We start from the raw sequence: 25,915 nt of genomic DNA on the forward strand, positions 1-25,915 counted from the left end.
TTGTTCACTTAAAAATGATTCAAATGGCAATTTTTAAAAAAAAATTTTTATTGTACTTCAGGTGAAGGTTTACAGAACAAATAGATTCTCATGAAACAGTAGTACACATATTGTTTTATGACATTGGTTAACAACCCCACGACATGTCAACCCTCTCCCTTCTCAACTCAGATGGCAAATTTGATGTGACATGTGTTTTACAATAAAACAGTGATCAGGGAGGTGTGGTAGGGAACCAGAGGAGCCTATTGATGTAGACGTCTGTGAACCTGCGAAGCATTGAGCAAAGTTACCTACTCCTCATCATGACTGATTGCTGCTGTGAACATGGACCCCAGTGACCGAGGAGTTTTATAGAAAAATTAGCCTATTTAGTCTTATAACTTGGCTGACAACCACTTCTGTTACTGTTGGAGTAGAAGTATGCTTCGATGTCCCGGATTCTGATGCTCACAGAGAGGGAGAGGCGGGAAGGAAAGCTGAGGCCGGACAGGGGTTACAGAGCAGGCCCCGAGACCCCCAGCTGTGTGGTTCTTAAGCCGGCTCCCTGGAGCACCCCAGGTGCCTGGGAACAGGACTGCCCTAACCTTTATGTCTTGGGCCCAAGACTCCAAGAAAAGTTGATAGCTTCAATTTTCTCAATTTTGTCCCATAAAGTGTTCTCAGATCTTTCTTTGGGTTTGACTCTTGCCTCTGTAGTCTGCGAGCTGTGTAACCAGAGGCATATATCACTGCTCACTTGGGACCTCGCTGTGTCAAATGGGGACTGCGGGGTCCCTCCTCCCGGGGATGCTGTGGGTTGAATGATGCGATGAAGGGACATGCTTGCATGGGGGGCAGCCTCATGTTTTCCTTCTCTGTGAATGTGGATGTCTTTATTGCCATTGTCTGTTATAAAATAAACAAGTGGCAAACGCATCTTAAAGAAAACGCTCAGCAGTAGCCGGTCCGTTGGGCGGAGAGCTGCACTTCTGCAGCGTGCCTGCAGGGGGCGCGGTTTTCTGTTACAGACCCAGGAGGGAGGACCTTTCCTACCCAAAGGCGCTCCTGGAAGGAGCATGCCCACGACTTGATCTAGTCCTTGCAGTGACTTGGGCAGCGTTCCCAGCTGGTCTGGGACAGGCCGAGAGAGGGGCTGACACTGATGGGGTTCTGCACTGGGTTTGGCAGGTGTCTTTTTTTTTTAAATTGTTTTATTGTGGTAAAAATATCTATAACACAATGTTTGCCACTTTGACATGTTTTACATGAACAGTATGGTGACACTGGTTACTTTCGTCTTGTTGTGAACCATCACCACTGTTTCCAAGTTATTCCACCACCGTGAACAGAAACTCAGTGCCCTCTAAGCTAAGACTCCCGTCTCCCTCTCCCGCCGGCCTCTGGTAGCCGCTAATAAACGCTGGTCTCTACCCACTGCCCATTTCATAGAAGCGGGATCAGGCACTGTTCGTCCCTTTGCGACTGCCTTGTTTCACTCAGCTTCCCGTTTTCAAGGTTCACCCATGAAGCACGTACCAGCACCTCATTTCCCTTTCTGGCAGGGTTTGGGCAGGTGTCTTTTATGTGGTTGTCTTTATCCCCTGTGACGGACGCTTAGTCTCCTAGGGCTGCTTGCTGAAAATCCTTTCCGGACTTGGTGGGGCTGGTTCAGCAGAGCGCGGCCACTTGGCTTTGGAGCAGCTGGGTTTGGGCCTGGCCCAGCCACCCACCAGCTGTGGGATGTGGCTCCGTCACTTTCCCTCTCTGGGTGGGCTTCAGCTTCCTCCACCCTAAGGTGGGGTAACTGTAGCCCCTGCTTCCTGTCGTAGCCATCAATTCAAATAATGTAGGTAAAGGGGACGGACCAGCCCGCCCAGCCCCCCTAGTATCGGTCGTTCCTCGGCCGCCACCATCCCGCATTTGGAGAGGCCACCACCAGCTGTTTTGGAGGGGACATTCTTGGCACCCGCCCTGCCCTGCCTTCCAGCCTCATGAGAATCTGGCCCACGGTGACGTGACCTTGGTTTTGTCTCAGACAGGAGAGTATGCCCGGCTGCAGGTGTCGAAGGCCGGCACCTGGTGTGTGGACCCAGCATCGGGAGACAGGGAGCTCCGGGGTACAGACAGGAGTGCCCAGTGTGAGTCGTTGAGCTCCCCTTCACTCCCCACCCCTCTCCAGTGAGCAGCCAGCCTCTGTTTTCTCACCTATAAAATAGGGGTGATATCCACCCACCTCCGCAGATTCTCGGGAGAAACACGTGCCTTGTCACTATAAAGCACAGCCCAGCACTGGTCCTCACTGAAGTGGGCAGTGGTACTTTCCAGGGGTGACCAGCTATACAGCACCGACGCCACAGCAGGCTCCCACCTGGCCCCTCTGCGGCCAGCCCGGTCCCTGCAATTTCTTTTCCATGGTGCAGCCAAGGAGATGTCCAGAAAATGCAAACGTGCTGAGGTCCCTTCTCTGCAAAAAATCATTGCTGCTCCCCTCTCTTTAGGGTCAAGCTCAAGCCTTTGGCTTGGCTCAGAGGCACCACACATCTGGGTATGTCTAGGTCTTGGCTTCTCTGTCCCTCACACTTCAGAGTCCTCCTGTCCTAACTCTGTATCTACTGCCATCAAGTCGATTCTGACTCATAGCGACCCTATAGGACAGAGTAGAACTGCCCCATGGGGTTCCCAAGGCTGTAATCTTCATGGAAGCAGATTGCCACATCTTTCTCCTGGGGAGCAGCTAGTGGGTTCGAACCTCTGACCTTTTGGTTAGCAGCCGAGCACTTAACCACTGTGCCACCAGGGCTTCTGTCACAAACTAGTCAGGGTATTTTGCGTGTGGACACTCTTCCCTCTGAGCCTTCGTGGTTCTGTTCTGCTGCCTGCAATATCTCCTTTCCCTTCGCCCACCTGGCTGATCCTTACTCAGACCAAAATCGGTCCCCCAGGAATCCTTTGCTGGCCTCTGTCCCCGTGGCTGAGTTCAGCACCTTCCACAGCTACTAAAGCGCCCTCTGCATCCCCTGTCACCCTCATCACCGAAACTCAAAAAAACCAAACCCAGTCAGTCCTGACTCACAGCGACTCTATAGGGCAGAGTAGAACCGCCCATAGGGTTTCCAAGGCTGTAATCTCTAGGAAAGCGGACTACCACATCTTTCTCCCTCAGAGCAGCTGCTGAGTTCAAACTGTCAACATTTTGGTTAGGAAACAAGGGCTTTAACCACTGCACCCCCAGGGCTCCTCATCACCCTGAGCCTTAATTGCCCGCTTACTTGTTAACATTGCCTTCAGGACTCCAAACTCCTTGAGGGTGGGTGAGGGGGAGGGTACGGAGATGAGCAGTCCAACCTCCGGTGGGAGGGAGGCAGCCCCAGACCCCTGGAGGGCCCTGCAGGCCAGTGGCTTTGGATGGAGGTGGATGGGGGCTGTGGTGGTGAGTGGCGTTGGGTGGTGGTGGGTGGCGGCCTGGGCTGGGACAGCCGTGCTGGTGAAGGGAGCCTGTGCAGGAGTGGGTGCCCGGAGCCGCCCATCTGACCTGTCCTATGCTCAGGTCCGAGCCTCTGCGAGGCGCTCAGGAGCGGAGTCCTCGAGAGGAGAGCTGGCCTAGGCTACATCCCAGCCTGCGGGGCAGGGGACAGGCGCTTCTCCCCAGTGCAGTGCGACCCGGCCGGGGACAGCTGCTGGTGTGTCCTGGGCAGCGGCGAGGAGGTGCCCGGGACCCGCGTGGCCGGGAGCCAGACCGCCTGTGAGAGTAAGTTGGGGACCCGTCTCCCCGAGGGGCTCCCTGGGCCGTGGACCCTGCACATCTGGGCCTCCACCCCAGCTGGTGTCTGTTGAAAGAGAGAGGATGGGCTCTGTCAGGGGGAGGGCAGAGGGCGTGGAGAAGGCCGGGCCAGAGCCTGAGGGGCAAACAAAGGTAGGGGTGCAGGGAGCTGAGCGGGGGCCTCAGAGAGGGGAAGGGGCGGGAGGGAGTGCCCAGCCCTCCCAAGTGAGGGGCAGACGCCCACAGCTGCGCCTCCTTCCTTCTCCCAGACCCACAGTGCCCACTGCCGTTCAGCGTGGCGGATGTCGTTGGTGGAGCAGTCCTGTGTGAGGAGGCCTCGGGCCAGGGAGCCGCCACCATCCAGCAGTGCCTGCTGAGGTGCCGCCAGGGCTACCGGAGCGCCTTCCCGCCGAGGCCCCTGGTGTGCCGGGTGGAGAGCAGAAGCTGGGAGGCAGAGCCACCCCAGCCCCGGGCCTGCCAGAGTAAGTGGCCTTGGAGATGACTTCCCTGCCTCCATCCGTCTCAGGCCAGAGGGCTGGGGACTATTTTCCCGAACCAAATGTAACATTTGCCGGGTCAGCCACATGCGCAAAGATCAGAGAAGGGCTCTTGTGGTACAACTTCTAGAAGGAGCAGATGTGCTCCATAGGCCTCTGGGGTGAGGCTTCATTTGTGGCTTCTCTGGAGCTATCTGCTCCTTGGGAGAATGGCCTTCATTCTGAGCAGTCCTAGGGGGTCTTAGACTCAGGACCACCATTCAGCAGGTAGTCGCTCAAGTCGTACTGGCCACCGCAGTGTTGGCTGGCTCAGGGTGGCTTGTCTGTCCTCTGAGGGTGACTCTGCGACACACAGCAGTTTCTTTCCCGTGTTGCTCTGGACCTCCGTGGTTAATGTCTAGTAGAGCAGGGGTCCTGGGCCCTGCTCCGGGCAGGGGCTTGGTTCTGGCTGCAGTCACCTGTGCCCCGTTTCAGTATCACCCTGCTTAGAGTGCTCCATGCTGAGCTGCTTTCTCCTGTACTCACAGTGACCCTCGCTCTGCCCTGACTGTGCTGCCCTGACCGTGTCTGCCCTGGCAAAGCATGGCTGTGGGTACTCACAGCCAGACAGGGCAGGGTGGGCAGCTAGGGCCTAGCACTCAGCTCACCACTGCAGTGGGAAGGGCAACTGGGAAAGAGACCCAGATCCTGGGGCTGACTGTCACAGGGCTCTGGCTGGCTGGCAGAGTGTCAAAGGACAGGATTTGTTGCAAAGCTTTCTGGGATAAGAGGACCCCAACCTAGAAAAAAGTTCAGAATATGATTTGGACATACAGACGGCCTGTACCCTTAGCTATGACAGAGCAGCCTAAGCTGCATTCAAGACCAGGATGGTGACAATTGGATCTGGAGCAAGGGAATTGGGGGAAGGGAAGTGTGGATCTTGAGCTCCCATAATTGCATGCAAGGCTGCTGTGTGTGGTTGTCCAGGTTGTACACTGAACAAGCCCAGGGGATGCCGTTCACGTAGACTACGGCGTCTGTTCCTAACCTGCAGACCATGTGTAGCAGTCCTGTTTGCGTGCAACCTTTTGTGTGCAGGTTTTCTCTGAGGAGGAAAAGCTTTTGGAAGATTTTCCAAGCAAGATGGGGCTCAGGTCCCCCCAAAATGCAAGGCACCCCTGGTTTAGAAGTTGAGGCAGGGCTGAGTTTGCTGTGAGTATACTAAGTAATTTCAGAGGTCAGCTATCATGCTAGGAAGTATTCAGACTCTGAGGGAGACAGTGCACAATGGCAGGGCTGGTGTGATTCAGTGAAATGAGGAAGGGGTATATGTGCAGCAGAAAACCCGAACAAAGGAAAAAGAACCCCACCGGCCTCTGGCTCCTGCCTGCTGACCTCCGGTACTTGCCTGCAGGGCTCCAGCCGTGGCAGACTGTCCAGACCAGAGCACAGCTCCAGCTGCTGCTCCCGCCGGGTAAGACGTGCAGTGCCGACTACTCGGGCCTGATGCAGGCCTTCCAGGTCCTGGTGCTGAACGAGCTGACGGCCCGAGGCTTCTGCCAGATCCAGGTATGCCCCTGCCTTCCCCCGCATGAGGGTGTGGACGGAGCTCAGGGCCACCGTGCCAGAGAACCAACCTCATGGCTTAAATGGATCTGTGGTTGAACCCTCACCCCTTTTTACCAGTGGGGAAACTGAGGTCCCAAATGGGAAAGGCATTTGGCCAAGGCTCATTACATAGTGACGGAGGTGGAATTCTTACCCATCTCATCCTCGGCCTTTTCTTCTATATAACGACGTCAGCTGTGTCCTGAGCACTTGTTACATGCCAGACACCATACCTCCCTTTACAAGGATTAGCTGATGCAGTCCTCACAGGAACCCGATTATTACTACCATTTTGTAAATGAGGAAAACGAAGACCAGAGAGTTGAAATAAGTGGCCCGGAGTCCCACAACTAGGAACTGGTAGTCAGGGACAGACCTGAAAACAGCGCTGTGGTCACTGCAGTACTGCCCCTCCCTCTGTCAGGGAAGGCCTCTCTGAGGAGGTGGCATTTGAGGGGCCTGCGTGAGGTGAGGTGAAGTGAGGTGAGGGCCTCGTGGATATCTGGGGAAAAGGAATCCCTGCAGAGGAAATGGGAAGGTCAAGGCTCCTTCAGTGGGAACATGCTAGGTGGATCCATAAAATCTAGGAGGCTGTGGGGGTGGGGTACAGTGAGGGGGGACAGTGGGGGGAGGGCATGCCTATTGCCTTGTTGGAGAGAGTGACACGATATGATGGAGATTTTAAAGTTCACTCTGGCTTCTGTGTGGAAAATGGACTTTTAGGGGGCCAAGGGTGGAAGCAAGGATCCTTGAATGGTCTCTGCTGAAGTGAGAGTGGCTTGGTTTCGGTGGTGGTGGTACAGAATGTGAGAAGCTGAAGGATTCAGGACAATGGGAAGGCAGAGCCCACAGGATTGGGTAGTCAGCAATGTGTCATGAGGGAAAGGGAGACTCAAGGTGACTAAGGTTTTCGACCTGCGGTGAATGCCTGGTGCTGTCATTTACTGCGATGGAGAAATTAAACCCCACACAGTGAGGAGCAGAATGTTCCAGAATTCTGGGGATCTTAGAGCTGAGGACCATGCTGAGGACTGACATGCGGTCAAGGGGAAGCCTGGACAGGGGCCTAGTGTGGGGAGCGTCCAGGTGTCAGGGTGTGACCATGAGACAGAGAGCTTCTAAGACCAGGGGCAGGTCTTTTTCTTTGGAAGTAGGAGACACACAAACTTTCAAGTCAGATGGACCTGGGTTCAAACCCTGCTGCACTACTTCCTACCAGTGTGACCAGGGCCTTTACCAACCTTGCTGAGCCTCATGTTAATCATCTCTGAAATGGGGATAGCAACACCAACCTTGAATACTCGAGTTAAATGAGAGAATGTATAGCTCCAAAGGCTTTGCCCTTCACACTCTGCTGAGGGGTTAAATCATAGGTTCAGGGGTTAGTGGTTCCACCTTGATTGGCTGTGTGATCTTGAGCAAAGCTCCTCAACCTCTCTGAGGTAATTCCCCATCTGTAATACAGGATAATGATAGTCCTGACTCCATACGTTTGTGTTAGAGATTGAATTAGTTAATATATTTAAAGCACTTCACACAGGACTTGAGTAGTGGAAAATCTTAAAAAATCATGCCATATTGCCATCTAATAATACAAAGTGCCTGGCACATAGCAGGTTCTCACTAAATGACACCTGCGTAAACACCACCTCCACCGACTCACTTTATCCTGGAGTTGAGCGCAGAGTGTGGCACATCGAGTGTGGGCTTGGTGAGCGTCTGTAGTGTGTCGAATGACATCGTGACCCCAAGGTCTGTTTTCTGAGGTGGACAACTTCAGAGGTCACTGTCCTGACCTGCAAGAAATTGGCTGAGGTCTCTCATGCCAAAGGCTGAGGGCCACGGCGAAATCAACCCTTGGTTGTGGCTTGGTGAGAGGTGCCTTCCCTTCCCCTAACAGAACCTTTCCCTCAGCAGCCCAGAGTTCTCACTCTTCCTCTAGACATCCAGGCTTATATGAACCAAGTTCTCAGGGGTCTGTGGCTTAGTATAGGGGATGGTGATCTCTGAAAGAGGCTGGTGAGAAGAGCGCAGTGTGAAACACTCTTAAGCCCCAGGCCTGTACCAGGCACCGCTTGGGGCTCAGTGGGCTTCACAACTATTCAACGCCTGCCCTGCCCTTCAGGAGCCTGAAGTTCATCTGCTCACAGACGTTCAGAGCACGTGACTGCAGCTGTGCTCAGGCTGGGAGGAAAGAGCAGGTTGTGTAGCCACAATGGAGGAGTTGGTGGAGGTTACAGGAGTTCTGGGCCAGGAGAGTTTGTGTCCCACTGGGTATATGTATTGTGAACATGCTAGCAGAGTCACCTGCAGGTATCTCACCAATGAAATATGGTGACATGAATTAGGAATGTTTGAACTTTCAGTGCATAGAGCTTGGCTCTTACTCCACTTACACCTTTATAAGCTGTGTGACTGGGGCAAGTTGTTTGACTTCTCTGAGCCTTCTTTTTCACAGATGGGGAAAAGAGGGTTAACAACACCTCCTCTCCTAATGTAGGGTTGACAAGAAAATTAGACGAAGTAACATAAGTCAAGTTCTGGAGCCTGGTGTGGTCTCCACCAACACTGGCTTCCTGCTCTGTGCTCTTGAACTGAAAACCTTTGTCTTGGTGTAGGTGAAGACTTTTGGGATCCCAGTTTCCATTCCTGTCTGCAACGACTCCACGGTGCATGTGGAGTGTCTGACTGTGGAGCGTTTAGGAGTGAATGTGACGTGGAAATCTCGGCTTGAGGACATCCCAGTGGCCTCACTTCCTGACTTGCATGACATTGGTATGTTTTCCTGCACTGTTGCCTTGAAGAAGTTATGCAACTTCTCTGAGCCCCAGTTTCCTCATCTCCTCAAATGGAAGTAACGAAGCCCACTGGGCCTTCCTATGGGATCTAGTGAGAGAGTTACGGTCCTGGCACACAAAAGGAGCAAATTCCTAAAACTTAGATAAAGGTTCATAGACTCTGGTCAATAGCTTACTAGAGTTAAATCACATGATCTACAACAAGAGCCTGATGGTGCTTTTGTGGACACCTTCTAGTTCTTCTCTTGATGTTTTGGGCACAGAGAGTGTCACGAAGGAAAGAGTGTAGTGTGAGGTGAGGGGGGCCGTATTGGTTTATAATTTACGTCCCACCAACTTCTGATTGTAAATATCTCAGACCACTTACACTATTTAAGCACGTTGTTACACTATTTAAAACAGGGAAATTATGGTACAGATGAGTCAAGAGTAGGAAGATCTAAGAAGAAGGGGCAGAGTGGATTTGAGGATAAATAATATGAGCATGCACAGCATTTAGCTCTGAGCTGTCTGGCAGGGGTGGGAAATAACCCACATATTTCTGACCAGAGAATGAGGGCCAACTCAGCTTTCTCTTCTATCATCCAATGACCAAGTGCCCCATGGCCAAGACTGGTTGAAGCTTTCCCTCTTTCTCTGAGGGGGACCTTTTGGAAAACATTGCCAGAGTATAACCCAGGAGGTGGACTGCTTCTCTGTCATTGCCCAGTTCTAATCTGTGTGAAAAGTTACCCACCTCCCAGCGTTATGAATTAGGGATCCCCTTCTGTCTTCTTCCACAGAGAACCTGGATGACTTGGGTATGTTTGAAGCTTCAGTAGTAGAAGTTTATTCCTGGCTTCAATTGTGCAGACATTGACGACTGTGGTTTGGGGCCACAGGCTGGCTTTCCAGTAGCCTGTGGTACCATGGATGTTTGCGGCACGCTGGGATCTTCCCCATCTTCTGATACGGTGGTCCTGTCCTTCCTTCCTAGGAAATGCATGCAGTTTGACAGCTGGAGGTGTTCTCAGTGCTGAGTTAAACACTGAGGTGGAAAACCACATTGCCTCCTAGAGTCCTTGACTTCCCTTTGAGTAGCTCCTTCACATACATTATATCTTATGATACTCAAAGACTGCAAGAGAAGTATTCCCAGGCCCATTTTGCCAATGGGGAAACTGAGGCTCAGAGACGCAGCTTACCAAAGGTTGAGATAGATGTGTATCTGGATACCAAAGCCAACCTGTTGCCGTCGAGATGATTCCGACTCATAACGAGGACAGAGTAGACCTGCCCAGTAGGGTTTCCAAGAAGCAGCTGGTGGATTCAAACTGCTGACCTCTTGGTTAGCAGATGAGCTCTTAACCACTGTGCCACCAGAGCTCCAGTATCTGGATAACGCACCTTTATTCTGTAGTGACTGAAGGCATGGTATCCTATACCTGTGTGGGTCACCTGAGGCCACAAGAAATGACTGGAGCCGAGGGACCTGTGTTTGCATCCTAGTTGTGCTTCTCTCTCCTGTGTGAACTTGGGCCAGTTAATCCCCTTCTCTGGGCCTCAGTTTCTCCCTTTGTAAAATGGGACACCAGATGCTTGTCCCAGATGATGTCTAAGTCTCGTTTCAGCATGGACGTTTTGGGTGGCTCTGCCCCCTTGATTCTCTCTGGCACTTGCAGAGAACAGCGAGGTGACCCTCCTGCCTCATCCTGTGTCTTACAGAGGAGGCCTTAGTGGGCAAGGATCTCGTTGGGCGCTTTGCTGATCTGATCCGAAGTGGCGAGTTCCAGCTTCATCTGGATTCTAAGACATTCCCAGCAGATACCTCCATTCACTTCCTCCAAGGGGACCGCTTTGGAACCTCTCCCAGGGCATGGTTCGGGTGCTTGGAAGGATTCTCCAGAGTTTCGGCCAGCAGCAAAACCAGTCAGGAGTCACTGGGATGCGGTAGGTCCACTCTCTCTTCCTGTTGTTATTGTTATTACTTGCAATCAAGTCGGCTCTGACAGCTGACTCCTGGTGACCTTATGTATAACAGAACAAAAACGTTGCCTGGTCCTATGCCATCTTCATGACCATTGGTATGTTCGAGTGCATTGTTGCTACCACTGCGTATTTTAGTGCCTTGCAACCTAGGAGGCTTATCTTCCAACACTGTATTGGACAATATTCTGTTGTGATCTACAGGGTTTTCAATGGTTAATTTTTGGAAGCAGATCTCCAGGCCTCTTGTCCTAGTCTGTCTTAGTCTGGAAGCTCCACTGAAACCACCATCCATCTATCAGTTTGTTGTACTGTGGTGGCTTTTATGTTGCTGTGATGCTGGGAGCTATGCCATTGACATGTCAAATACCGGCAGGGTCACCCACAGTGGAGAGGTTGCAGTGGAGCTTCCAGACTAAGACCCACTTCCTGGACTACAGTCGTTGAGCCACTTGGACTCAATAGAATCATTCATTTATTTGAGAATCATCCGTTTATTTATTCAGTGAAAGTTTTTCAATGGTCCACTCCGTGTGGACATGTAGTCATGACCCGTCAGGTAAGAGGTGTAACTATGGGACAGACGGCATGACGCAAGAAGAGCCTCGATGTTGGAAGTGATCCTTTCTGTTAGCTCTTAACTAACTTACACCCTGTGGCCTGGGATGCATTGTCTTTGTGCCAAAGTCTAATGTCTACCTTGTGTTCTCGTGCGTATTTCTTAGTCTGGTTAAGCAATATGTTACTCACCACAAATGGCCGCTTTTTAGCCCTGGACTTTACAACTCTGGAGAAGTGATTCCCAATGGAGGGTCCTTATGGTTGTTCTTGCCCTTACACTTAAGTAGCTTCAGAAGTCATTTTCATTGGGATGAAACCATAAATCCCTTGAATGGAAGCTGTATTATTTCCCTATTGCTGCTGTAGTAAATGACCACCAACTTAGTGGCTTAAAACAACGCAAATATATTCTCTTACAGTTCTGTGGGTTAGCTGTCTGACTCAGGTTCATTGGGGTCCAATCAAGGTGTTGGTAGGGCTGCATTCCTTTCTGGAATATTTGAGGACAATTGTTTCCTCGCCATTTTCAGTGTTTAGAGGCTGCCCACGTTCCTTTTCTTGTGGCCCCTTCTCCATCTTCAGCACCAGCAAGGACTCTTCTCTTTGACCATTCTTCTGTAGTCACATCTCCCTCTGCTTCTCTTATCCACCTAATTCTTCTACTTTGAAGGACCTTTGTGATTACAACAGATACACTGGATAATCCAGACTACTCTCTCTATTTTAAAATCAACTAATTAGCAGCTTAGTTCCCTCAGCAACCTTAATTCTTTTTTTGCCATGTAATTTAACATATTCACAGGTTCCAGGGATTAGAATGGGGACGTCTTTGGGGAGTCACTATTCTGTCAGCACCCCTGGTGGTGCAATGGTTAAGCACTCAGCTGCTAACCCAAAGGTCAGCAGTTCAAACCCACCAGCCACTCCGTGGGAGAAAGATGTGGCAGTCTGCTTCTGTAAAGATTACAGCCTTGGAAAGGCTCTGGGGCAGTTCTACTCTGTCCTATAGGGTCTCTATGAGTCGGAATCGACTCCATCGCAGTGGATTAGTCTATCTATCACAGAAGCTTAAAGGATCTCTTGTTGAGGAGCCTTCCTCCTTGTGTGGAGTGAGATGGAGAGGCATTTTTCTTGAACTGAAGAAAGAGAAGATGCATCTCAGTTCATTTATGTCTCATTATTTACAGTCGGTTGCAACACAAAAGCTCCACGGCCTTTCCGTTTCTGAAATCCATGTCAGGCTCTAAACCCCAATTGGATCCAAGATGCAGCTAAATGTTAACACAGACAACAGAGACAAAACTACTTCCCTCTAATATTTATAGAGGACTTTGCAGTCTCTAAAGCATCTTCATAAATATTTGATTTAACTCTCAGAAAAGCTCTTGGCAGCAGGCAATTGTTACCCAATTTACACGTAAACAGTTTAAGGCTCCGATTAAATGACATGACACATCTCTAGTGCCCAGAGCAGGGCTGACTCGTAGCAGGGACTCAAGTTCACCTAACCAATTATCGGTGGGCCAGTAACCCCAGGTCCTGTGGGACCAGAAGACGTGATCTTGCCACCTCACCAGAGCTGTCCAAACAAAGAGGACAAATGGCAGGGATAGGAGTGGATGGGTGCCACCTGTCAAAGTGGGTGAAATGGGATCAAGAGATAGAGGTGTTCAGAACACCTACAGTAGTGTTCTCAGACTTCAGTGCAAAAAGCCCTTACTTCACTGCCAAAGACTGCATCAGTAGGTGCGTGGGGGAGGGAGGGGGGAGGTAGTGGGAGTCAAGAGCCTGCTTTCACCACCGTCTCAGCTAGCACTGATGTAGGTGGTCTGGAACCATTTTGAGACCTCTGAAGCATGGAGTTAAGATGTGAAGTAGCAGAAGACGGAGATGGTAGTAGTCAAGGGCCAGGTCTGTAGAACCTGTGTGGACTTTGTGCTTTTAACAAGTCCTCTCCCCTCTCAGGGCCTCCCTTTCAATAAGTAAAAGGGTTGGACTAGAAATCTGATCCCCAGATTACCTCTAGGGCTGACCATCTGGGAACTAGATTGTTAGTGCCTGTTTGCCGAGGTGGGTAGTCCTGCTCAGCTGGAAGAGAGGGAGGGAGGCTTTGCTAGGAGCTTGACAATCTCACCTGAAGAGGGAAAACGTCCATAAGTGTCAGCCAGTGAGGGACACTGGGGGTCAGAACCCAACATCTGAACTCAGGTAATGAGGACTTCAGAGAAGGTGGGAACCACCAATGGTGGGGGGCGCGGAGACGTGACTGAGTCAAAGGTTTTGCCCAGGATACACTTGCTCGAGAACAGGGGTTGGCAGCTTTTTCTGTAGAAGACTGCACAGCAAATGTTTTATGCTTTACAGGTCTCTGTCTTAATGACTGAACTCAGCCATTGCAGGGAGAAAGCCATGGCTGTGTTCCAATAAAGCTTTATTTACCAAAACAGAAGATGGGCTGCATTTGGCCCATGGGCTGTAGTTTGCCAACTCCTGCTCTAGGTAAATCTACATTCTGTTTTTCAACTCCTGCAGTCCCTTACTGACTCACAAACAATGTAAATCACACTGTTCAATCCTACTCACTTACTCCAAATGTTTAGAAAGGTCCAGAATGGAATTCACAAAAGTAATCACGAAGACTTGGATTTCCCCCAGTATCAGTGATATTATCTATCCTTTATTGAGTTTCTGGTATGTGCTGACCTGACTAGCATTTCTCTGGTCCAGAGAGTCAGTATTAATCACGTATTGTGGAAGAGGAAACCGAGGTCTCAGTTAATAGTGTTTGGAACTGCTCTTTGAAGTCAGGAGGACCTGGTTTGTGTTCTGGCTCCAACACTTTCTAGTTGTGGGATCTTGGGAAAGTTACTTATCCTCATTAGGTGTGATCTAAAATAACAGGAATAATACTACCTATTTTGTGGAGCTTTTATGAGGATAACATGAAATAATCGATGCATAGCACACCCCTGGCACCGATAGACACTCAGCGAATGGTCTTGTTGTTGACTGGAGTGCTGAGATTTGAACTCAGATCTGTCTGACTACAAATCTTTTGTTCTGTCCTCTACGTCACACATCTCCCTTCTCAATAAAGCGATCCTCGGTCATGCCCTTGGGTTTTTGAATTCGAGCTTTTTGGCTCTTTTTCCTTCTAAAATGCAGTTACATCTGGAACACAGCTGTGAGATGACAAGCAGAGCATTGTCCTATGGAGATGTAGCAGGGTTTCTCAGGGACGCTCATTTGGATGGCCACCATGGAGGGTGTAACCCAGGGGGATGGTGGGAATGGTCAAGGAACTGGACACTGCAGGCAATGGGGGCTTTCTCTGCAGCTCGGGGAGGGGGGTCAGTTACATTCACGCTCTGGCCTCTAGGCCACCCAGACAGCTTCCTCTTGAAACTGGCAGCCTTCCTACTCGATTGGTCTACTGGGCAGAATCCCACAGAAATTGTCCGAATTTTCCATTTTCCATTCTGGGCTTTGTTACCATTCCCCTATTCACTAAAGTTTCTTTGAATAGAACTAGTTCCCTATAGGTTTTTTTTTTTTTTCCCCAAGGTAACATGTAGTATCTTGTTTCCTTCCTTCCTTTTTTCTATCCCTCTGTCTCTCCATCCATCCGTTTACTCATGTATCCATCCACCCCATCCATCTTTCCATCCATCCACCCAAGGTTTCAAAAGATGTGCCAAACACCATGTTACATGCTCAAGAAAGAAAAATAACACAGCCCCTACTTTCAAGGAGCTCACAGTCTAGTTGGGAGAAGCTAAGTTAATAGAGAGCTAGGGCAAGGGGCTTGGACTGGTGAGGGGCACCATGGAAGAATTTGAAGTTGGCAAGTGTTAGGGCCAGGTGTGCGGTGGAGTGCAGCTAAGGGAGAAAGACCATGTTTACTCGCAGATATTTTTCTTCAGCAGAAACCTGGCTGTCACTGTTTGGGGGATTATAGCAAGAGGGTTGGCAGGAGGGTAGCATAACCCAAAGCTTTGTGAAATGCTCCAACTCACCTAGACCAAACTGTTCCATTTTACAAAGGAGGAAACGGAGGCCAAAGGGTTTTCCAATGACTTTGATTGAGTGATTTTACTGAAGGGTGAGCACTCAGTTATTGCAGTGGCCTCAACCGTCTTTGAGAGAACCCACTAGCAGAGGGAAGGATGATGATGACAACTGAGCCATGGTCTCATTCTGAGTTGTGAAAGTGTTCTTTTGTGGGGAAAGACTCTTGACGTCAGAGACGAAGAGAAGTGGTGGGAGGGAAGAGAATGTACGTACCTTGAGCACAATGAAGGGGCCTGGCATTGGCAGGGTTTGCCCAAAAGCTAGTTCCCTGTTTTCTTATTTCTGCTCCTCCATGGGCAGCCGGGTTTTGGAGGCAGTGCAACTCAGGTCAGCTGAGAAGCTTTAGTTGCCCTTTAGCAGTGACTTTGAAGACTACTTACTTTATTACATGATCAGTTTTGGGGTTGAAATGCTAGAGATGATCGTCAACAGCCTGACTCATAGAAGTAATGAAACCTCACTCTCTGAGGGAGGATATTAATTGCTTGGGGTAGACCGGAAAACACATTGTTCAGTTTCCAAGATGTGGTTTAAGTTTCTGATTTACTCAGAAATGCCAAGTACATACCCAGACTAGAGATAATAGCTGCTACACCAAAGCTGGCTCCATCCCCAGACGCTCCACATCCTGGTGCTTCCTTCTTTGCTAAGGGAAGTAGCTTGGAATGGTGGGTGGAGCAAGGGCTTTGGTTTGGAGAGAATGGGCTTTGAATCCCACTTCTATCACCTCACAGCCTGTGTTACATTGACCTTGAACCTCTGTTTCCTTCAAGTTAAAATGGGGAGAAGGGGGATGATACCTTTCTCATTGGACTGAGATAGCACATTCAGATGCCCAGTGCTGTGCTTGGCATAGTCTATAATTTTACTTCTCCACCGCCCTTTGCAGAAAAGCATGCCAGGAAGTCATGTATGAATGTCCTGATGCTCAGCTTTCTCTTCTCTGAAATGGGGATAAAATATTAACTCACAGAAGTGTTGTGTTCATGGACACTGGGTGCATAGCAGAGTGCCAGGCACATAGTAGACTCTCCCAAGAGCAGGCAAGATTTTAGCTCCCTCCTTCACTGGGTAACAACTCACTTCTTCTGGAAGTTATTTGGCAAACTCTTGGAAACACAACACAGAACCAAGAAAGAAAGCAAAAAGAGCCTCCTTCTCTTACCCCTTTTCTGAGCCATCAATATCAGTGTGGCCAACTTCACATGCTTTCTTCAAGCAGGGCTCCTCGGACCCCAACCTAGAAACCTTATGAGATATACGTCCCTCCAGGTTGGTTGTCTGGTTTCCCAGCCTGTATCATATTAAACCAGAACCAGTTGCCAACAACAACAACAACATGGTGATCCCATGTGTGTCCGAGTAGAACTGTGCTCCACAGGGTTTTCAATGGCTGATTTTTTGGAAGTAGATCGCCAGGGCTTTCTTCTAAGGCACCTCTGGGTGAACTTGAACCTCCAACCTTTCAGTTAACAGCTGAATGTTTTAACCATTTGCACCACCCAGGGACTCCCCGTATCATATTAGAGGAGGCAAATTAGGAGGGGTTGGGGGTGTTAGAATCAGAGGGCCAGGAAGCACTGAGAATTGGCAGACTAATGGGGGAGAAGTAATGAATATCGTGGAGAGGGAGAGGCAAGTCAGGCACCCAGGGCACAAAATATGTGGAGGCTCTCAGTCTCAATGTTGTCACTCGCCCACCCTGGTCCCTGGCCTGAGCGGTGTTATTAACAACTGATAGGGAGAGAAGTCATGTCAGTCAAATGAGATGTTGCTGAATTATTGAAATTGCCCCACATAGAGAGGGGCCATGTTTGAACAGAGTGAGTGATTCAGGCTGGTGACAAGGAAGGACTTCCTCAGGTTCCTCAATAACCATTTGTTAAGCACATTATGTGAAGGTGGCATTAAGATAGGTACTTGATGTACATTATCACTACACTCCAATGAGATTGTATTATTAACCCCCATTTTACAGAGGAGGAAATGGAGCCCAGAAAAGTCCAATCATAAGGGTAGAGTGGGGAGAGGGACTTTACCAAATCTGCCCAACCCTAGAGCTCACACCGTCCACTGTGTTACACCATGCCCTTCACTTTGGGAAGAGTTCCCATGGAGACCTATGGATGGACCCTTATCTTTCAAGTAATTCTCCAGCTTCATCTCATGCTATTCTTCCCTTGGGCTACTAAGCTCTAGCTACCCTGGCTTTTCTCTTTTCAGCTCTTGAACAATCCAAACTCATTCCTACTTCAGTGTTTTTTGCACTTGCTGTTCCCTCTGCCTGGAATTCTCTTCCCCGAGATCTTTGCCAGGAGCCCTGGTGGTACAGTGGTTAAAAGCTCGGCTGATAACCAAAAAGTCGGCAGTTTGAACCCACCAGCCTGTCCTTGGAAACCCTACAGGGCACTTCTACTCTGTACTATAGGGTCGCTATGAACCAGAGTCGACTTGACGGCAGAAGATCTTTGCCTGGCTTACTCCTCATCATGCAAGGCTCAAGTGTCACCTCCTTAGAAGGCCTTCCCTCCCTAACATGCCCTCCTCTGTCCTCACTCTCCATCACAACACCTGTTTCATTTCTCCCATATCTGACATTCTTGTCTGACACTCTCTCCCTGTACTAGCATGTCAGCTCCTGGAGAGCAGGTACCTTGTTGGCCTTCTTCCTAGCTGTATCCCCAGCTCTTAGAGCCTGACACACAGTAGGTTCTCAATAGATGTTTGTTGAATGAATGAGCTCTTGAACTGATTTTAGGATTTCACCTACCCTGTGTCTTCTGCGGTTGTAACTGTAAAGCAAGTCACTTGTTCTTTAACGTCATTTCCTTGTGTATTTTTTCTAGTTAAATGTCCTGAAGGAAGCTATTTTCAGGATGAACAATGTGTTCCCTGTGCCGTTGGATTCTACCAAGAACGAGCAGGTGGCTCTGCCTGTGTCCCGTGTCCTGTGGGCAGAACGACCATGTCCGCTGGAGCTTTCAGCCAGACCCACTGTAAGTTCTGCAGCGTCCTGCTTAGAAAGAGGAACGCTGCAATCTAAGGGGGGACAGAGCAGGGTTCCCCGAAGTCAGCACTGTTGACATTTTGGTCAAATAGTTCCTTGTTAAGGGTAGGGGGCTGTCTGGTACATCGTAGGAGTTTAGCAGCATCTCTACCTCTACCTGCTAGATGCTAATCGCACCCCCACAGTTTTGACAACCGAAGATGTCTACCTGTTCAAAACCTGTAGCCTTGGAGTTGATTCCGACTCACAGGGAGACATTGCCAAACGTCCCCTGAGGGCAAAGAGTCACCATGAGTAGGAATCGATTTGCTAGCAACAGGTTTGGTTTGGGTTTTGGTTGAGAACCACTGGATACACAGCACCATAAACTAAGGGGTCACCATGTTTGAATGCCTATCTGCTGTCCCATTCAGTCTTCCCCATACTCTTTCCAGGTAAATGTTATAATTCCTACTTTTACAAAGAAGTAATATAATTTAGAGAAAGTCACTCAGAAGAGCTGGCCTTTGAACTTGGTTTTATCTGATTCTGAAACTTCTGATTATTTGTAAGTTGCCGTTATCAGATGGAGAAGTGCAAGATACTTTCCATCTGCAGTAGGTGCTGTGTGCCACGCAGAGTCCTCTTCGGGCCTGATGCCTTTGTCAGGACAGTATGTTCCTGTGGCCTTCCTGGATGTCATGTGACTTCACTTGGCCTACTTTAATAGTCAGCTGGGTACTGTTGGGTTTTTCCTAGCAAACTCCCATAACGTGCTTTGTTTCACATCTTTTCATGTCAACCCGAACTTGTGTCAACATGAGGCAAATCGTCATTGGTTAAGATATGAATAATTTCTCGAATTTAAAAAGCAATTAACCAAAGGATACTAAGTTTCCTTGGTCAGGAGTGCTCACACCTTTGCCATCCAGTCCATTCCGACTCATAGTGACCACATGTGACAGAGTAGAAATGCCTGATAGGTTTTTCTAGGCTGTAATCTTTATGGGAGCAGATCAAGGGGTCTTTTATCCCACGCAGCAGCTGATGGGTTCGAACTGCTGACCCTGTGGTTAGCAGCTGAGTGCTTAACCACTGCGCCACCAGGGCTCCTGGTCAGGAGAGCAGTGGGCTGTGATTCCAAGCAAATAAATGTAAGAGGACTTTGTAAAGGCCAGGAGTCTGTCTTCCCTCCTGGAGAAGAAATTCTGCTCAAGACCGTAGTGTCTTTGACAGCTGGACATCACCCTCAGTTTGAACACACTGACTCTAGGCCTTATGGTTGAAATAGCTCCAAGTGCCATCCACTGCAAGAGACATTCTTTCTTAGGAGAGATCAGTGCAATGTTCTGGTCCTTGTTTATAGAGGGGGTAACAGAAGGGGAGGGGAGCAGAGCAAGAGGCTGAGGCTCAGCCCTAGCCAGACCCAGCTCCTTCCCTGTTCCCTCTTACTGGCACTGTGACCTAGGCCACTCACTTCCCTCTCACAATGTCAACTTGTTTGCCTGTTCTGTGGGCCCAATATACCTCACTCATGTTGTTGATGTTAGGTGCCATTGAGTCAATTCTGAGTCATAGCAACCCCATGTGAGAGAATAGAACTGCCCTACAGGGTTTCTTGGTTGTAATCTTTACTGGAGCCGATAGCTACGTCTTTCTTCCAAGGAGCTGCTGGATGGGTTTGAACTGCTGACCTTTCAGGTGGAAACTGAGTGCTTAACCACTGTACCACCACGGCTCCTACCTCACTGATAGAATGATTATAAAGCTTGGATCAATGTTTAAAGTGCCTGCAAAGTGTACCATAAATATCCATCGCCAGCTCACTTTTTGAGTTGAGTTTCGTTGCATTTCCATGCAGTAGGGGGGGCTGTGTTGCCTCCTCACCACTCTCTCCATCATCTCCCTTGGGCAATAGCATAGATTTTAGTGAATGGTTTTCCAGGGTCAGAGCTAGAGTCTATTAAAGGGCCTATTTCTGCCCAAGAACTTCGCCATGACTCTAACTCCACCATTCTGCCTATTGAGTTATCTGGTCTGTGTCCTCAGATAGAATTATGGTGAAGAGAAGCACAGAGCTGGAAAGTCTGCTGTGTTTTAAATGATGCCAAGCGATGACGATATTCCCTTGGTTTCCCTTTGGTGTTAGAATATTTTTCAGAATCCCAATTCCTCTATATAGTTGAGGTCTCTGTTACAGTTCTCACTTACAAATACCTTGTACTGGCATTGGATGCTGTGAACACCAGCTTTACTTTTCTCCTGTATTTACCAACCTAGCAGGTCCAATTTTGGATCATTTGTGAGGTTCTATTGTTAACTGGGGCCTTGGTGGTGCAGTAGTTAAGAGCTACAGCTGCTAACCGAAAGGTTGGCAGTTCAAATCCACCAGCCACTCCTTAGCAACCCTACGGGGCACTTCTACTCTGTCCTGTAGGCTCTCTATGAGTCTGAATTGACTCAATGGCAATGGGTTTTTATTGTTAACCAAGGAGCCCTGGTGGCACAGTGGTTAAAGTTCTTGGCTGCTAACCGAAAGGTTGGCGGTTCAAATGTGTCAGCTGCTCTATGGGAAAAAGATGTGGCGGTCTGCTTCCATAAAGATTACAGCCTTGGAAACCCTATAGGCAGTTCTATTCTGTCCTTTAGGGTTGTCACGAGTTGGAATTGACTTGACGGGCAGCAAGTTTGGTTGTTAACTGAGTAGCTCTTTATTTATTTGCCTGTTTATTGATTTATTAATTCATATATATCATGTCTGGCATGGAAAACATTCTATTTAAAAAGTAGCTTTTGTTAACCTCCCCCCAATAGTTGTCAATATTAATCACATAAGTAATAGTCTTAAAATATAGAAAATTAGATTTCTCAAATCTCTGGTCTGCTATAAAACGTTATCTTTCACCTATTTCCCACCCCTAGAGGACCAAGTCAGGATACTCCCTTTTGATAGCATTCATCAAAACTGTATCACTCACCTGCTGTGTGCCAAGTCCTGGGTCTATAAAACACGGGGAGATAAATTCCTGTCCTCAAGGAGCCATGGTGGTGCAGTGGTTAAGAGCTCAGGCTGCTAACCAAACAGTCAGCAGTTTGAATCCACCGGCTGCTCCTTGGAAACCCTATGGGACAGTTGTACTCTGTCCTATAGAGTTGCATTGAGCTGAAATCAACTCGACGGCAACGGGTTTGTTTGCTTGTTTTTTGTAAGTGGCTTAGAGTCTGATACGAAAGTAAGCACATGAATGTAGAAATGTAAGTGGTTCATACTCTTGTTAACTTGCTAAGTGCTGTGAGGGCTTGCATCAGGCCTTGAGAGTAGTGGGGACCTGCCGTGGGGCAGGTGGAGAAGGGCCTTCCAGGCAGAGGAAATAGCTAAGCACAGGAGTAGAGTTATTCATTCCTGTATTCAACTAATATTCATTGATGTTTTGGAGCCCCTGCTGAGTGTTAGACACTGCGCCAGGCACTGGGATACAATAATGAGAGACCTGGTCCCTGCCCACCTCTGGGAGCTTCCCCTCCAGGGGAGTCAGACATTCATCCACCAATCACACACGTCAATGTAAATGAAGACCATGCTCCTTGCTATGAAGGAGAGGTGCAGGCTGCTAGGAGAGTGTGGAGCAGGTGGGCTGGACTTGGCCTCCCTGGGGAAACGAGGATTAAGCTAGGAGCTGTAGAGCACTGGGGAGTTAACCCAGAGAGGGCTGGGGAGGACCAGGCACCAGGCCAGGAGGAGCGGAGCCTGCGTTGGAGCAATGATATCAGAGAGGACGGAGTGGTCAAGGTGCTGGAAATGGCCAACTGTGTTTGGAGCACAGGGAGGATGGACAGGGGTTAGGCTGGTTGGGGACCAGGTCACAGGGCTTTGCTGGCCAGAATAGGGAGCCTGGACACTGTCCTTTGGCCAGGGTGGGGACACTGAAGAGCTTTAAGCTGGAGTGTCTAGGTCACATATGTGGCTTGGATGTCTGATAAACAGGTTAGGGGCTGGAGTCCCGAGGGGAGGGAATCCCGAGGGCATGTTGCTAATCGCTGGGTCAATGTCTTGGTTCCAGGTGTCACCGACTGTCAGAGGAACGAGGCAGGCCTGCAGTGTGACCAGGATGGCCAGTACCGGGCGCGCCAGACAGACAGGGCCAGTGGGAAGGCCGTCTGTGTGGACCGTGAGGGGCAGAGGCTGCCTGGGTCGGAAACGGAGGCCCTGCTCACCGAGTCTCAGTGTCTGAGTATGTGCTGGCAGTTCAGCTGGCCTCGGTCACCGGGGAGTGGGCACGGGTTGAAGGGCTTTAGAGAGAGAGAGAGAGAGTTGGGTGAGATGCATTTGTCACCAATGTTTTATTTTGAAAAAGTATATATATCCATCACCTAGATCCACGGATTGTTAGTATTTTGCTGTTTATTCCTTCTCGTCTATTTTAATCAATGGAAAGTAAATTTCCTTGAAACCTCACCCCTAAATACTTCAGCATGCATGAGAGCTGATGTAAAAAAATAATCTGCTGAGAATTCCTTTCCCTGGCCGCTGGTCGCTTGCCTCCATGGAGCCGGACAGCATTTCTGCCTCCATAGGCTGCTGTGGAAAGACTTGGGTGCCAGTCCTTGTTTCACAGCCGGCTCGCTGGGTGATCCAGAGCAAGGCACTTAACCTCTCTGATCCTCTGTCCCCACCCTGCAGCGGCCCCTTGCCTGTCTCCTGAGATATGGTGAGCATCAGCATCCTTTTGTACAGTCATCCTTCTATACAGTTCTTCAATGGGATCGCTGGTGGGATAGTCCCAGGTGAACCCTCCAATGTCCTACAGTACAAGGTGCGGTAGGAAATCCACGGAACGGAAGGGAAAGGCATGGTGCTGTGTGGTCTTGGGCACATCATGTACCCTCAACATTTTCTCATCTGCAAAATGGGGCTATTAATGCCTACATTGGAGGGGTGTTGAGTGCACTGGCAATGACACGCCCATGAGGGGTAATCAATATTTCCTGAGACTGACTTGAAGGCCCAGTAGCAGTAGTTACGATTCACCGGGCCTTGTTTTCTCATCTGGTAAATGAGGGGGTGGCTGAGACAATCGCCAAGGTCCTCTTCTCCTGATCTGCTAAGTCCTCAGACTCCCTCACCTTCCCATAGTCACTGTCACCTGTGCGAGGTCTGAGGCTGACTGACAAGCCAGAGCAAGCCTTGCCTGTGCTGGACTGCCTCAGTCCTTCTGCCGAAGGAGAGGGGCCAGGGCCTACTACGTGCCAGTACCGAGCCAGGCGTTTTCTGTGTTACCACACGCAAACCTCGCAGGAGTTCAATGGGTAGACGTTAGTATCCCCAGTATTTTAGCTGAGGAAAGTGAGACAAAGGATGATTTAGTGATTTATTCTTATCGCGTAGTTTTTGTTGTTGTTGGGTGCCTTTGAGTCAATTCCAACTCCTAGCGACCCCATGTGACAGAGGAGAACTGCCTCATAGAGTTTTCTAGGCTGTAATCTTACAGGACCAATCGCCAGGTCTTTCTCCTGTGGAGCTGCTGGGTGGGTTTGAACCTTCAACATCTGGTTAGCAGCCGAGCGCTTAACTGTCACGTCACCAGGGCTCCTTATCACTGAGGAAATAGCATAACTGGAGTTTGAGATGGTAGAGATGGCCATGATTTGGAATTGACTCAACGGCAACTGGTTACTGGTATCAGTGATGTCACTAGGGCTGATGTCACCCAGTTTGGTAATTCATGATGCCACACTCCCCCGTGGGTGGGGCCTGCCAATGAACCCCCCTCACCCCTTGCCCCCGCGCGGAGTGGCCCCGTCCCTCCCGCCCCTGCCCCCGTGGCTCCCCACAGCTCCTCCCCTCTCCCATTGGCCAAAGTGGAGACCTGTCTGTCCAATGGCAGGTGCTAAGGCCTGCCCACTCGCACACTGACTGATGGGTGACGAGGTGGGGGGCTGAGCATGTTACCACAATGAGTGACGGGTGACAGGTGATACCAACCCTAGTGACGGCACTGACTCCCAAACCCTTGTTCTTTCCATTATATCAGGCTGTGCTTCTATTTAGATTTGTCTCTCTCCTTCCTTGTTACGCACACATGCACACACATGCTCACTCACTCACTCACTCACTCAAACAAGCAGCCTGTCTGTCCCCTAGGGAAGTTGGTACAGCTAATGACATAAAGCCCCAGAGAAAATCCAAATGAGAAATGTTCATCTTCCATTGCTCAGAACAATCACTTCCCATCTCCAGCAAAGAGCTAACACATTCCAAGGATTTTTTGTGTCCCCACGGATAAATTGCAAATCCGATGAAGGTCTTAATATGATTTCCAACATCCCTCCTCTTGGGCAGAAATAGCAATCAGAGGAATTAGAGCTGGAGGCGCTTTGAGAGATTAATATGCAGCTGCATATGCGCTTTGCCTGAGGCCCCACTAATATTGGCTATTTTGAGATTATTAGCTAAGTGCTTGTCAATGGCCCAGAAGTGAGGATTGTAATATGCACTTTGTAAAGTATTTCATGGCTTCTTCTGGCAGAAAGGCAGTTTTATCAGCAGCACCAGAAGCATCTATGAGTAACAGCCCCGCTCTGGCAGCTTTGATGATGCTTCCCTGAGGTGCAGGCTGATGAGTATCTACCACATTAATCCTCAGCGTCCCCTTTCCTTTGGCTTCGGATGCAAAGCCGCAAGCTGCAGCTTCCCTTTCCGGGTATGCAGGGGGGTTTCATGTTAACAATCTTGGTCTTCACAGGAAGTCAACATGCTCTTGCTTTCAGCATTCTCTCACCTGCCTTTGAGAGGACTTTCCTCTGTAGGAATGGAATTTCAGTCTCATTTTTGAGGCTACTGTCCTCCAGAAAAAGCAAAGTGCTTAGAGGTCAGTTATGTAACTCCCCAAGCAGGTATCTATCAACCTTGTCCACCCCACCACTACCCTTGCCCAGGCCTCTGTGGTCATCCAACTGGACGGCTGCCGCAGCTTCCTGATTCATCCCCCTGCTCCGTCCTGCCCCCTCAGCCTCTCTTCTACCCTGCCACCAGGGAGTTATTCTAATAGGCAGTTCTGTCTCTGCAGTGCCCCTTAAAGTGCTTCAGTTGTTCTGCATTGCTCTTTGGATAAAGTCACCTCTTATACACCCAGCCTTATCTCTAGCTCCCACCCCATTAGACCATGGACTCTTTTAGGGCTAGAACTGTACATGTGTCTGTATGAGTTGCTGCTTTCAGTTCTTTTGGGGATAGTCCTAGGAGTGGAACTGCTGGGTCATACAGTAATTCTGTTTAACCTTTTAAGGAACCACCAAACTGATTTCCACAGCAGATAAGCCATTTTACAGTCCCTCCAGCAATGTACGAGTGTTCTGATGTCTCTACATCCTCTCTAACACTTGTTATTTTCTGGTTTCTTATATATATATATGTATATATATATATACACAATATTATATGTAAAATATTATATATAATAAATATTTTTATGTCTTTATATATAAAACATAAAATTTGTATTTTTAATATATATATTTATATATATATGGTGCTCTGCTGGCACAGTGGTTAAGAGCTCAGCTGCTAACAAAAAGGTCAGCAGTTCGAATCCACCAGACGCTCCTTGGAAACCCTATGGGGCAGTTTTACTCTGTCCTATAGAGTCACTATGAGTCAGAATTGACTCAACAGCAATGGATTTTTTGGTGTGATATGTATGTGTAT

At 49.2% G+C, this 25,915-nt stretch overlaps 1 protein-coding gene across 1 annotated transcript in view; it reads left to right on the forward strand.

Moving 5' to 3' along the window:
* TG (thyroglobulin) overlaps positions 1-25,915 on the forward strand; it is a 238,068-nt gene that overhangs the window by 27,458 nt on the left and 184,695 nt on the right. The window contains exons 15-22 of the mRNA XM_004373014.2: positions 2,018-2,120; positions 3,530-3,730; positions 4,012-4,224; positions 5,636-5,790; positions 8,448-8,604; positions 10,332-10,556; positions 18,071-18,220; positions 22,272-22,442. Of these exons, the coding sequence (XP_004373071.1) occupies positions 2,018-2,120; positions 3,530-3,730; positions 4,012-4,224; positions 5,636-5,790; positions 8,448-8,604; positions 10,332-10,556; positions 18,071-18,220; positions 22,272-22,442 (1,375 nt within the window). The remainder of the gene's footprint in view (positions 1-2,017; positions 2,121-3,529; positions 3,731-4,011; positions 4,225-5,635; positions 5,791-8,447; positions 8,605-10,331; positions 10,557-18,070; positions 18,221-22,271; positions 22,443-25,915) is intronic.

The sequence above is a fragment of the Trichechus manatus genome, unplaced genomic scaffold (genome assembly GCF_000243295.1).
Source record: "Trichechus manatus latirostris isolate Lorelei unplaced genomic scaffold, TriManLat1.0 scaffold00022, whole genome shotgun sequence".
Lineage (NCBI taxonomy): Eukaryota > Metazoa > Chordata > Mammalia > Sirenia > Trichechidae > Trichechus > Trichechus manatus.